The sequence below is a fragment of the Epinephelus moara genome, chromosome 9, assembly GCF_006386435.1.
Source record: "Epinephelus moara isolate mb chromosome 9, YSFRI_EMoa_1.0, whole genome shotgun sequence".
Taxonomy (NCBI): Eukaryota; Metazoa; Chordata; class Actinopteri; order Perciformes; family Serranidae; genus Epinephelus; species Epinephelus moara.
In genome coordinates, this window is record NC_065514.1 from 19,191,329 (window position 1) to 19,206,285 (window position 14,957).

Genomic DNA, 14,957 nt, shown 5'->3' on the forward strand with positions numbered 1-14,957 from the left:
TGATGTTCAGGCAACTGGTGCTGTAAAATGTGTGGCTCCCTGCTCTGTATATTTACTCCTGCTTCTATGAACAGCTTTTAGATGCAGCTACGTTTTGTGGTCACAGTTGCAATAAATACTCCCTCCCTGTAGTCATGACTTCTGAGAGTGTAAATAAAGACTTTTATAATGATATCCCCAGCGGAGACCAGTGTTCTTCTCTGATGATCTACGTATCCAACATCATGGTTATCATGTGCACAAATGTGGTATTTTAATATCTTAAGTACATATACTTAAGTAGCTGTTGTAAATGTCCCTGTTCAAAACCCCAGAGCATTTAGCTGTGGTTTGGCTTTCGGTTCAGAGTGATGGACATTAAATAAAACTCAGGAAGCACTAGTAAGGTGGCAAGTTGATGGATGCTGCAGAAAAAACTCATTTGTCCTTTAATGAATAAAGCTTTTGTTTAATGCTGCTCCTGCGTCTTATGTGGTTCTGTTGCTGAGAACAGATTGTACATAATCTGTAAGAAAATCAGCTCTTTGCAGACTTTGGTAATCCCTACACTCTTTGGCTAGAGGGAATCCCACTGACCCCTTTCTAAACCCTAATGCCATCTTTATCTACAGAAAAGACACTGTCCAGCCTGGCATCAGCTAAGCCCTTATAGGAAAGTTTTCTATTGTCAAGCCCGATGATTCATTCCACTGGGCTTGAGTCAGTGTTTAAAACTCAGATCAATACACATATTTAACAGTGGAGATGGTGGAAAAGAAAAACAAGGCTTTCCTACACTTTGTCTTTGTTATTTAGACTTAATCAGGACGGGAAATTAAAAGCTTTGCAATGGTATGCCTGCAGTCATGTAATGGTTGACTGTCGGTGAGAGGGGAATGGCCGCACAAGATCTATAGCATTCTCATGGGTTCACATGGATGGTTTCACAGCCAAATCACGGTTCTGTATTGTTTTGTTAATGTCATTGAACAACGGGGTTCAGAATAGACCCAGTAAGCTGTGTCTACACCAGACATGGCTGGCCTTTGTAGTATTAACTATGTCATTTTGGCCAACACCATTCTTAACACTACATGCTCATGCAACAATACTGTCAAGCACACATCACTGTGACCTTAGGCTTCTTCTTTTACATTACATCATTGTTTTTGTTCAACACACCAAAGTAGGTTGCTTTTGAACATTCAATATTGAACAGAACAGTGTGTGCACTAACACTGCTGCTGTGCCCTTACACACTTTGTACTAAATGCTGCATTCCATTGACCTTGGAAGGAGCCATGAATGATTTCACCAGAGAAATATGACTAGGGATGTCGCACCCGAGTTGATCCTGTTCCACTAGAACAAGTTGGAAAACCAAGGTGTTGGTAGCCATACCAGTTCTAGCCAGGTTAGCCACTGTTGGCAATACCGGTTGATAACAATGCATCACACCGCATTTTGCGTATACAAACACCGCAGCAACATGTGCACAGATAGAAGTTAGACAGTACTGTGTGTATGACTGTTTAAATGTGACACAAGTCAGAACAAAGTGCTAATAAAGAGAATATCACTGCAGTTTTCACTTCTACTGATACATGGAGCAACCATCTTGGAGTTGAGATCAAGGTTGGTGAAGCTTCTCCGACTGTCTGAATCGGACTTCAGGGGGCGTTCCAGTTGAAATGTCCAACTGGGAACTCAGAAATTCCAACTTCCCAGTGCAAATGGAACACACTGTAAGATATGTATCCTCATTTTATGTGATCCAGCTGCCCATGCATCCAGCTGAGCATCAGTTTCTGTATTATTTCTTACAAAGCAAGATATTTCAGTAGCTCTTACTCTCAAGACCTTTGGTTACAACAAAATTTCTGCTGACTCACCACAACAGTGCATCCCATGAGAATTCATCGTAGATATTCATGGTCCCCAGATAATGAATCCTAACGTATTGATTATATAAGCTTGATTGTTTCTCTATCACACTAACATTTCCACTTCAACAAAAGAAATCTGATGGGCAGGTTGTCATGAAATTACTACTGTAGACTATATCCATGATCCCCAGAAGATATACCATTTCTATTCTGGACACTCCTCCTTAAACCCCACCACCAGGTCAGATTGTCAAGGTTATACACAGGATAGCTAGATTTGGATGAATTTTTCTGTAGACTTTGATGATCCCTGGAGGATTGATGTCTTTTGGTGACCCCCCTGACCTTCACTCTCTCACCACCATTTTGCAATCCACTTGAGGACATCAAGGCCTAAGGTCCTGACACACCAAGTATGCCTATAGTAGAAGTTGGGCTGTTGGTGAGCGTCTGCCACCCTCATCAATACGGTGTGTGCTGCATATTTGGCCCTTATCAGTGCTAGTCAGCTTTTTTTGGCCAATGCAATAGGTTGAATCGGTGGTGGGGCCTGACGGTGAATGAAATCACTATGATTGGCAGTTGAAGTCAGGGCACGAGAAGAGAAACAGAAGTGAGGAAAGTAAACAAAGAGCTAAAATCAAGAGGGAGTGAGACCAAGACAAACTTGCTACATAAGGTAGGATTATTTTCCTTTAGCCACTGAGATCTTAAGAAGACATGTTTCATGATGGTTTGTGTTATTGTTCACTAGTGCATGGTAATATGCTTTGCTCTTTTAACAATGTATTGTGTTAATGTGCTAACTGGCTAACTAGTGTCATGACGGTCTTCTGGTTTCCCTTTATGAATGAGGATTACGGACTACTGCCATCTGCTGGCATGTAGAGTTATTTTCTCTCACGCAGAATGTATGTGCTGGTTGACTGTTGGCTTTAGTCTTTGCTGTGTATCCATGTGCAACTTTTTTTGGCATGGTGACATTTGACGACGCAGCAAGGGGCCTTCGTCACCGCTAGTTCTCTGAAGTCGGTTTGATACGTCTGGGCCTTAATGGGCAGATTGCCATTGAATTTACTGAGCACATTTATACCACCCAGTGGATGAAAGTTTTCATCAGCTGTCTTTGTGCACCTTCAGTCATCATGCCAACTTGGCACTCAAAATATCTCAATCTTATCAGCGTCCATTATGAGCAATTATGAACCCACTGGGTTTTCTCCAAAGGGGGCAAACTCTGACTTTAATGACCCCATGGTCTTTCAGTCTACAGACACACTAAAAGCTCTGTGAGGTGGTCACACTCATTGTTAAAGCTAACAAAGTCATTGACAGAAAGGTGTTATAATTATTGAACAGATTTAAAGTTTAACCTGATGATGGCACTAGATGAAAAGTCAGGGGATCACGAAGCTCAGAAAGACCATGAATGTCTGCACCAAATACATAGCAATCCATCTCACAGCTGTTGAGGCAGTTCACTATAAACCCATGATGTCCACCTCGTGGTGGTGTTAGAGGAAACATCAGGGATCAAGTAAGGAGATGTCATCATCTGGAGACCATGATCGTCGGTACAAAACTGAACGGCAATCCATCCAGTGGTTGTTGAGCTATATCAGTTTGGACCAAAGTTGAAACTGACTGACTAACCATGCTATCCATTGAGCCTCTAGTGTGGCCACGAAAAATTGCATGTTTGGTCTATCCATCACCTTCATATTGAGGGTTGTATATTGCATCCTCTAGGGTTACTTGTGGGGCTTTAATCCAATTGCCCTGTGTTTGTTTACATGTAAAATCCCAGGCAATGCTAATCAAAATTTCATAACAGAGAAATTATCTATCATCTACATGTGCCATATGTCAACAACAGAGACCTGCCCTTTCCCTAAAGCTCTTATGTATATGTATATGCAATAATATATAAGCCAGAACAGCTTGAGTGCAGTGATTGGCCACAAGAGCTCTCACTTAAAAGCTCAACTATGCTGCAATAGCTTCACAAGTATGAGGAAAACTGGGAGACTGGGGATGCATAGTGAGCATAAGACCTCTTCTACAGGTTTGCCAGCATTTATCGGTGGATCCTCTTGGGAAGTGTGTCATATAGCTCATTCTAGCAATTTCTGCAATCATTGCAAATTGCAGTTACGAGACTAATGAGAGCTCTACTTTGACTAATGTCTGCACTGCAATGCTTGTTTACCTTTCTATTCATCATCTGCAAAATCCTGAATGATACAAACTTGGTTTTCACCACAGGGGAATAACAGCCAGCATTGGATCTGGCATTTTTTTTAGTAGCATTGATCAACCTAAGGGGGCGACATGTATTAACCATCCATCCATTTTCGTAACCACTTATCCTCTTGAAGGTTGCGGGGGGCTGGGAGCTTATCCCAGTTGACATTGGGTAAGAGGCAGGGTACACCCTGGACCGGTCGCCAGACTATCACAGGGCTGACACATAGAGACAGACAACCATTCACACTCACATTCACACCTACAGACAATTTAGAGTCACCTGTCCCCAAGCTGCATGTCTTTGGACTGTGGGAGGAAGCTGGAGTACCTGGAGAAAACCCATGCTGACATGGGGAGAACATGCAAACTCCATGTATTAACCAATCAAAACATAAAAAAGAAAAAAATGAGCAAGGCTAACACATTTTCAATATATTTTTATATTACATTTTATTTGCATATTCCAACATGTCATAATGTTTTCATACTGAGCTGCGTGTTTTTTATTGTAAATTGAAGCCAATTATGGCTGTCTTTTGATCAGGGCCCTGAACTTCAGATCCTGGGGCATTAACTGATTTAAAATAAACTGTTACAGATAATTTTGTAAACCATTTCTGTGACAGAGCCCCCAGGGCAAGTCTTTATTTGCAAAATAATCTAGAACAACTGTAATCAAAATGTTTTTCTAAATCGTTTCTCATCTTAATTGTCAATTAAATGAGTCTCACATTCAGGGGTTGTCTGTTTTTCAGTATTTTGTAAGTGCTAAAAAAATAATCTTCCCCGATTACATCAAATGTTTGGGCAATGAATTAAATATTTATAACCATAAATTACATTCTATAATCGACGTAATGCTCACGGCTTTAGTTGTAGGTGTATATGATAGGCTGCAATGCTGCCAGCTGAAGGGAAACCATTGCAAGCATTTTCAGTGCACGTCCCTAAAGCTCTACAGCAGGGCGATTTTGCGCGTTCCCGTGACTCTCGCCATAGAAAACAAAGCTGAACGTCTTCCATAACAGCTAGGGGTGCAGACTGGAGGAATATCCGAATTTATTCTGGATACATCATGCTGAATATGGATTTACAGTGGGTGTAGCATCGTTGGAGACCGAGCCTTCTCGGCTGGGGTGACGGCAGGACATTAGCAAAACCGACGAAAATAACATCAGTGTTTTTTTTCTCGGGGTGCTTTGTCTTGTCCACCTAACGATAGCAAACCATCATTCCCATTTCAATTGCAAGATATTCAGCTAGTGACTACTAGCTGCCGCCGGGATGTATCATCATGTTGTCACCTAAAAGTAACTGCTAGGACGTTGGATTGTGAAGGATAAGCAGAAAACCTCTCCGAGGTCCCATCGGGTTGTCACCGGGACCTGAATCTGTGTTAGCCACAGTCGCGGAACCCACTGTTTTCGGCGATATGGCGGAGCAGGGCTACTCATCTTGGTGAGTGCGCACAGGCATCGCGCTACCGATTAGTAGTAGCTACCTAACGCTAGCTGCGGCTACCGCTAAGCCCGATTCATTTAGGTCACTTAACCAATGAATTATATGTCTGTCAATTCACACAAATACTTGGCTCTCCACACAGACGCCTTCACGTGCATTTGTCACCGTCCAGATAGCAAAATGTCACATATCTATTTTTTCCCCTGCATCTCTGATATTGCTAACAGCTAACTTGAACGGGCTGGTTAGCTAGCAGCGGCTAATCAGCTCCACCAGCTGACGCTATGCTAACGCTACCCAGCTTCGGTCAATTCCAATGGTACCATTGTGAAGCGAATGCTAAAGAGCTAGCTGCCTAGCTAACGGCTTGATAAGCTCGTTGGGGTTAGCCAGTCGGTGAATGACTCGTTCGCACACATTATCAAGGCTTGTCTTGTGAAAATTGTAATTTTGCACAATAAGCACAACGCTGCATGACAGTGTCAAGCAGATTATTGGACGTTAGCTGAGCCAACAAATTAGCGTTAGCTGATTAGATGGCTAGCATTCGTCGTCGACCTGCTGCACACAATAACAAAGCTTCTGCCGTATAGCTAGGCTAGCTAACTGGCATCGCAGTCATGTCCCAATATGCCAGTTTCAGGGTGAGCTTGGCATTGTTAGACACGACAAGTTGTCACAAACCATACCGGCAGAATTGTGATGTAAATACACACACTTGAAGTCAGGTTAACGTTACAGTTGTATTTTAATGTTTGGGGTAAGTCTAGATTAAAGGAAGCTAGGCTGAGATGATGTGATCACTAAAACGCGTTGTCCCCATGAATGAAAATGACCTGACTTTGTTGAGGCCTAGCTAATTAATGTAAGCTAAATTGTGTGTTAGATCCCAGCAACACGGGTTAAATGTTTGTAGTAATCAAGCAGCATCTTCTTGTGTATGAGTAGTCCAAACCTATGACTGTCCAACAGCAGACTAGCTTCATTGAATGGTGTAGGTACACAGAAATGCTGTGTTTTGATCTTAACTGTGTGTCTAACTCTTGTTTAATGTCATTATTATTATTATTATTTTTTTATTCTGGAAATGCCAGTCGTTATAGTCCTTTCACTTGACACAATTTTTAGATCAGTTAACCAAAGCCTTTCTGGCTATGAGGATGTCTGTAAACACTATTACTTATAAAATTTATTGTGACAGCATACTAGCTTTGTGTCATTGTAGTTTTCATAAACATCCTGTCATAAATCTGTATAGTTAGGAATTTGCTTACACTGGGAGTAGCCCCACTACTACATAATTCAAATATGTTTTATTTGACCAAATGAACACAGACAATTCACATTTCTGTTACAGGAGCACATTTTTCCTTATATTTGTTCTGCTGTCTGTAAGGTTTGGGTGCAACCATAATGACATCAGTTTTTATAATCAATATTCACATTTTCTAATGATCAGATGATGAAGGAACTAAAACCATTTACACATGTGATCCTTACCAGTATACATTACCTGGATAATGACATTCAATCCACAGACTTTACCATTTATACCTAGTATTATAAACTGTTGTCGTTATCTCCATTTTGCCGATATTGTGACTGGATCTCAATATGCAAATTGCTGTAGCGGGGTTGGTGGTCTTGTCAACAAACATGTCACACACAGAGCAAAGCTATAAATGGTTGTCATTCATTTTTAAAATCATTTTTGTGAGGCGAGATCGTCAAGCCACTGCTACTACTTGTAGCTTTCCCCAGGCTTGCTTGAGATAGCAGGAAGAGGCAGAGTTTAATGATGTTTCAACTTGCTGAGTGGATTTTTTTTTCTGATTAACATGATTATGCTATACAGACTGCTTATGCACAGAGCTAAAATCTGATCACATGGCACCTCACCACCTCCAGATGTGTTCAGGCTGATTTGATTGCAAACCGCTGACAATGTGTTCAGTGTGCATTTAAACTCGGTGGTGTCATTCATTTTTCCTTCCTTATATTTACTATATAGATAGCATACCCAGATACAGTGTTAAAAATACAGTGTTTTGACTAACTGATCCAGGCTTAGCACAAAGGGAAATTATGTCATCAGCAAGGGAAAAAAATGTCCAGCAGCTTCAGAATGGTCCTATACATGGTCCTATACATGTTGTAGCTCTAGTCTTTGTGTGACGTTAGGCTAAGTATCTCTTGGACCGTTCTTTGCATGGAGTGCATTGTACTTAAGGTAGATGATACATTTAGATCAGTATTGTATTTCTTAAATTATTGGTGTTTTTCTGTAAAATCACCCAACCTTCGCTACAAAAGAAAAAATAAATCCTGTCAGAATAATGGCTGAGTGTGTAGTTGCTTGTGTTAATGTGCAAGCTAAGCAGAAAAAAACAATATCAAAGACAGTGACCATCTTTTGTGCGAGAAATAGCTGAAATGTCACTGAAGAACCCAAAATAGGTAAATTAAGGCTTGTGTGCTCATGTTGGCAAAATATTTTGCTTTGCAACCGAACTGCTAAGTGACATTTTCTTTTACCCATCCAGTGTTTAAAAACTCAGACAGCCAGATGCATAAAATCCTATGTAGGTGCCTGACTAAAACTGTTAATGGACAAAGACAGAAATATGCATACGCGTTCTTAAGGTCTGGCTCATGCATGTCTGATTCTGTTTGATCAATTTCAATCATTGTGGAACTGGGCGCACAAGCACCAGCCCCATTTCCGCTCCTATAGTCAGCCACTGATAGTTGTAGAAACACCCTTACACAAGTTTGTATATCGATACTTGTGCCCGCTCTACCACTCATTAGACCTGTCAATGAGAAATACGGCAAAGAGAGTGCAATTTCACAGACTGTGTCACATTGGTGAGTTCTCTGATGGTGCCAGAATAGCTGTCAGTACACACGGCTGTGGCTACTTGTAGCGCCTGTACCACTAATTAATCAGGTTTCTGCACACCATCATCGCGGTAAAAACTCAATCATCATTATTTTAAAATGTCAGAAGGATGATCAGTGTTTATTCAAAGAGCTAAGTAGACTTTACAAAGTGCTTCACAATTCAAGATGAAGGTAATCATTAACAGGGAGGTGATGGCTCAAATGTAAATAAAAAGAGTGATGAAATTCATCACTTATAGTCTAAAATGAAGTTTATAAACGTGTCTTTGAGTGACATTTTACAGAACGCTGTGCAGCCTGCAAGAATGATAACACATCAACGAAATTATCAGATAACCTAAGAACAATGTTACCTGACTCTTAAGTTAGTCTGCAGGATGTGCACACATTCTCACCGCACATTCTTCCTTTATAAATACCAGTTTATGTGGGGGAAAAGGCATATGCACACTTTCTTTTGCGTGCACATTGTTTATACATCTGGCCCCTGTTCAGATCACCGCCCACCTTTTTACATTGCACATAAACATACAGTCATCTGCAGTTTTACAACAGTGTCACACGACTGGGTGCTTTTCAATGCAAGTCCTTTAAGTTGAACTTGTTTCAGGTGACATTAAGTTGTGAGTATGTGCTTTAAGGACTGTGGGAGCTGTGGAACAAGACATAAAATTTTCAGATTACATCATTACTATATTCATATACAGAGTGTCAAAACTTGAGACACTGTTACAGATGTAATTGTAGCTGACAAATGTTAATGCTGTTGCACTTCTTTAGTTAAGTATGTCACTATAATCTGCAGTAACATCATGACCTCCATTCTTTCGTGCACATAACCTGGTCAGTAGGGCGTGTTTTTACTTCATACCAACATCAGTGTTATAATTTTTATATTTTATATACAGATAGCAGTTTTAAATCAGGCTTATCCAGTTGCAAAAGTCAAGCCATCCATTTGGAAATGTTACTTCTGCCAGTAATGTCTGTTTGTCTTACCCGGCCACATCAGATTTTGAGCCATTGAATGCATCACCATGCTCCCATTGCCTTGAAAACAGAAATGCAAACACCCATGGAGTTGAGACATACTTGTCATGTAATAAGGGGGAGTTCTGCTTTACAAGCATTAAAAAACTACTGTGTATTTTGACACTGAATCCATCACATTAAGCAATCACAGACATAAATAATGTGATGTATCGTGTTAGTGGTATTTGATGAAAGCAGGTGTTAGAATACACAGACCTTGAATGGCATTGTGTTTACAGACATTTGATTTGGATGCTGTGCTTGGCAGCATCTGCACATTCTGTTTGCACAATTAGTCTTACAGCTACAAATAACGGCCTGGATAAATTGCTAATAAGTGAACCACAGCACGCTGGGGTTAGCCTTGTGGTAACCAAGTGGGTAATGCATTTTTGAAGGTGTCCCGTTTGAAAGCTTGCAAGTCGTAGTTTGATGCCACTTTGAACAGCATTCTGTTGCAGCTGGTAGCTTTCCAGCTTGCTTGAATCCTGCCCATCATTAGGTGGCTTTTTGTTGCCATCACACTGGTACGTCTGTTTGTTAATAGAGCTGTTATCTCCTGGTTTCACTTCCCTAGCAAAAGTTCTGCAGCTTGTCAAATGCATGCTGTGTGAAGTCAGAACTTTTCAACCATAACACTTTAGGTGAAATTGTGAAAGTGGTGCTTCCTGAGGAGCAGACAGTAATATATAGTCACATAGATATATTAGGTAACAGCAGACCTACGCAGCTCTCATAGAGTATCTAATTTTACTTGTCTATCAAAGCGCATGTCAAATGCTGTTTGTCACCCTTCTTTGTGTTTTTATCTGGGAGACATCGATCAGTCACTGCACTTGTTGATACCATCATGTGAAAGCTTTGAATCTGCTAATTATGAGTGAAATAAAATGATAGAGAAGATTATGTTTTTACTGCGATTTGCTATCACAGGGAGACTCAGCATAGACATTATAAAATCCTGGCCTTAATTCTATGTAATTTTCATTCATAACTTTTGCTGTAGCCATTGATTTCGCCCAGTTGTTACGTGCCTTTGCTCTGGTTTAGCCTTGTTGAACAGTCAAAGGGTCAAGTCTATATTATCTTGTAAGGCTGGCTGGTAAGAGTGTGGTTATGTGGCAAGCACACATAACAGATGTCCCAGTAAGCTTTAGAAAATGACATTACACTGTGTGTGACATGGACGTGTTCATGCATTTGTAGGTTGTAGGGGTGTAGCAACACATCAGTCTGGATTAATATATCGATTCAGTGATCAATGATCCAATATCAGTGATGCAAAGTGAAAACACTGAGACATATAATCATCTTTAAGAGGTGCCTTTATTTTGAAATTTTCATGGCATGTTTGTGTCACAATTTCTGTCAAAGCACATCTGCTTTCTAAACATTCAAACAGTACTAGTGGCCCAGTGCAAAGCTGACCATGAGGCAGCCAAAAAAAGACAGTGATGATGATCATTACTGATATTGTCTCATATCGAATGCAGGCCCTTGAATTGAAATGAATTGAAATTGTATCATGGCAGAATTTGTGATATCAGCAAATATATGTATGTATGTATCGTCCAACAAAATCAATATAGCATAACATGATTAAACTTGTCGACACATGGGTTAACAAAGGCGTCATCATGCTTCATGATCAAGCTCTCCCTCTTGGTTTAATTGGATGAAAATTGTGAAAGTGAAACATCATATATTTAAACCACTCTGCCCACACTGCCATGTGTAATCTTCATTGTGAAAACGACAGCAACCACATCTATCGAACTGAAAGTCTAAAAATTCTGCTTGACAACATGTGCAGTGTTTCCATCACATACTGTAGGTTATTCCCGAAGATAGTTAAAATAAGATTAGGTTAGTAAGTCATTTGTCTACATATTACATGCTTGATTGTTCATCAGCTAAATTGATTGCTTTAGCACTCATGTTTCACAGTTAATTCTGTTGAATGTATGAAGGACTTATTCGTAGGCGTTGTCCATATCTTGAGAAAATCTTTTGATGTCAAGTAACACACAGTGAACCCTACTAATTGAGCATGTTCGGATATCTGTGCAGCTACCTGCTAAAGTTTTCACTGCAGGTTGCAAAATTAATATTAGAAGCTTATCATGGTTCTTACAAGTGTGGCTGAGGTTGTTGTTCTTCTGTACTGGTAAAATTACCTTAGCATATGGACATAAGCAGAGGTTATTCGCAAAAATGTCAATATATTAACCATCAACAACAGCGGATTTTCTTTCTCCGAAGTCCCACAAGTCAGCATTGTTGTAGACCAATGAAGGTTTATAGAGATTTGTAGTTTTGACTTGATTATCAGTTGTTCCTAGGTGCTGCCTGCCATTAGTTGTCACCACTGTTACCTCAGACTACATACTGATAACATGGTGTTGTCTCCATCTGTGTAGCCGTCTGTTGTAGTGTATAACCAACAATTTCTGAGGTTAGTGTAGAGTATTGTCCAGAAAGTATTATCACACTGAAATGTTTGTCAAAAATGTAATCTTATATATGCCCCTTTACTTTCAAATGATATAAAATTTCAAAGAGAAGATGGCTGCAGCTCCATATTGGCAACATCCACTGAGTAGTAGTCCAAAAATATCTTTTTTTATTTCCCCTTTGGGCTTTTTATTAATGAATTTAAGAAAACTCCTTCCTCAGGAAACACGCTTATTAAGACCAAATCCTGAAATCCTCTTATTAAGACTATCCACAGAACAATCTAATTCAGACCCTGCCTTTCTAGACTCTGACGAATCAAGTAATCATTCACACAATTCACAAAGTAGGTGATGCTGGAAACTTTGGCTTTTGCACAATTAAAATAAGCCTGTTTTCATAATCAACAGTGATATCTACTGTAAAGACCGTAGTCTTGTGCAATGAGAATCTGTGGTACACCACAGAACACAAATGACAGCGAACATTGTCCCATACTCACCTTAGATTATCTGTTACAGAGTGTTTGAACTATGTTGTTACAAGTAAGGCCTCTGTGGTTACAGCTAAGAGCCCGCTAAGAACACACAGTGTCCTTAAAACATAGTACTGCAGGGGATCCTTGTGTCTATGTGCTGAGGTGTGGACAATGTAATTGTAACATCACAGATAAACTCAGCCCAGGACCTCACATACCCTCTACGTCAATCTTGGCTGTCAATTTCTGGATGAGATGAGATCTTATCAGCGCTTGTTTTAAACAAAGAAGAAATGCCACAGGAGGGTGTAAACACACACCAGAGCAGCAATACAGGGGAGGTGTACTTATTTTCATGGAAGCAAAAAGGTCACCGTTGATCACAAATTACATTCTTGTTCCTGAAGGATGTAACCCATTATATCCGTAATTGGATGAGAAAGTAGAGGCAGATAAATGTTAAAGTCTCCCTCTGCTCTAAAATGTGTTTCTTTTATGTTTATGCCCCCTAAAATGTCTGACCTTGACTATACTGACTTGTATCTGTGCAAAATTTGTTACTAGAGAGGTGATTTCATATTCCTCTGAAGGGAGCGATGAACGTGCACTTCCCTAAAATCTAAGATTCAAACGCACACCTGGACAATGAGATTAGGTGCATCACTAATACGAAAGCCAATCGCTGTCGGAGCAGATATCGACAGGGAACAGACTTAGATATCACACAGACAAAGACACATGACTCCTCCAACGTGGAGCGGATTTGTCACTACAGAGAGCAGAGTTAGCATTAGCATAGTGGAAGTTTTGACAGCAAACATGGGAGAGTTTGTGGACGTAAGCTGGACCCTGAAGGTTTCTTCCAATATCCACAAAAAAACTCATCGCAGCTGATGTTCTATGTTTCATTACCACTAATGCTGTGTCTGCTATCGCAGTTAGGCTACAAGCTAACAAGCTAACAAAATAAATAGAAGATGCTAACTACACTTACCATTCTGGTATGTCTGCAAGTCACCATTTTTTGGTGCACATCAGACTCCTCATCTGAGTCTGGGTCAGCATTAAGCTCAAACATGTATGACGTAATCTCTCCATTGTTTTCTCTAATGTTAGCCATCTTGATGCTAGGGTTGGGCCAGTGTAAACATTTTCAAACCAGTTTGATATTGAGCCAAACACCAGACTGGACCAGTTAAGCAAATTTTATGAGGAGTTTTATCAGGTTACTCACTTGACTCAACAGGCACCTCTCAGTGGAACATAATGACACCATGTTTCAATAGAAAACTAGCATCTGATTATCGTGTACCATCTCTTAACATCAGAGCCCTCTGTTCACATTGAATCTATTAAATATGCTTTTCTGTTACTCGTAAACAAACCATGTGCCTGTCAGCTGTGTGCTTGAGAATTAAGATATGGGTGAGTAGCCCACTTGCCATCTTCCAATGTCTGTATTGTCACTTTTTAAAACAGAAAACATGTTATATATTGTGATATTTACTGGAAATCGCACACAATACAGCCAACTGCAAATAGCCTAGCTTGTTATTAACGATAGTCATTTACTTTACCAAAAACTTTCAGCTCCCCGGTGATCTCCCTCCAGTCGGCTGACACCGTATTTAGGTTATTGTAGTGAAATAAGAAGGTATCGTATAGACTGAAATTTGATCTCCTGAATGTTGCAGGTGCCGGCCTGTCAGACAGTAGTGGCTCTGTTAAGCAGTTTGTAAACTTAAGATAATATTAATCACAATGTCATAGTGCTTATTGTTAATGCCAGAATGTGTCATAATGATAATGCTTGATCAGCCTGTTTCCATGCAGTCAAACCAGTTTAAGCTCATACACCGGATCAGACCGGCAAAACCAAAAAGCAGCCCAACTCTACTAGATGTGCGCTCCTCTTTCGCCGGCCAACCTAGAGCAAGCAGCACCGGAGAAACCGTAAAGCAAAAGCAAAACTGTCAGGAAGCAGCAGTGGTGGGCAGGGCGTTGGCCAGATTCAGAATTTTCTCAGTGAGGGAGAGAGAGTAAATCTGCACCTAGTCCATCTAAAACTAAATATTAGTATAAGTATTGTGTATAGTGGGGGACTTGAATTCCCAATCAGCAGTCCAGTGACAACTCCATCCAGTGGTTACTGTAAGCTGGAGTGAATTAAAGCGCTAAATTAAGTTAATATATGTGCTAGGGTCTTAAAATTTTCCAGTTTATGTAATCTTTCTCTATGTGTATAATCTTGAGAGTCCTGAGTAGCATATTATTTTAAATATCCATGCCTCACAGGGCCAGCATTCGTAAAAGTCTTCATTGTGGCCCGGTGACCTGGCCCTTAGTGGTCAAGTCATGCATGCAACTGGCTTGATGGAGGACGGTATTGGAATTGTGTTATTGAAAACCTAGTCTGTCAGTGAACAAGGACGTCTTATGGCACTTTGGGCTGCCATCCAGCCCTCAACAGTCCGGGATTGTATTTTGTTTTTAAATGTTCCATTCATCTATCTCAC

The 14,957-nt window shown here is 40.3% G+C and overlaps 1 protein-coding gene across 1 annotated transcript in view; it reads left to right on the top strand.

Moving 5' to 3' along the window:
• Window positions 1-5,076: 5,076 nt before the first annotated feature.
• The window catches only part of sppl3 (signal peptide peptidase 3), a 38,914-nt gene continuing 29,033 nt past the window's right edge, over window positions 5,077-14,957 (top strand). Inside the window, exon 1 of the mRNA XM_050052972.1 lies at window positions 5,077-5,570. Coding sequence (XP_049908929.1) covers window positions 5,545-5,570 — 26 coding nt within the window. The 5' untranslated portion in view covers window positions 5,077-5,544. The remainder of the gene's footprint in view (window positions 5,571-14,957) is intronic.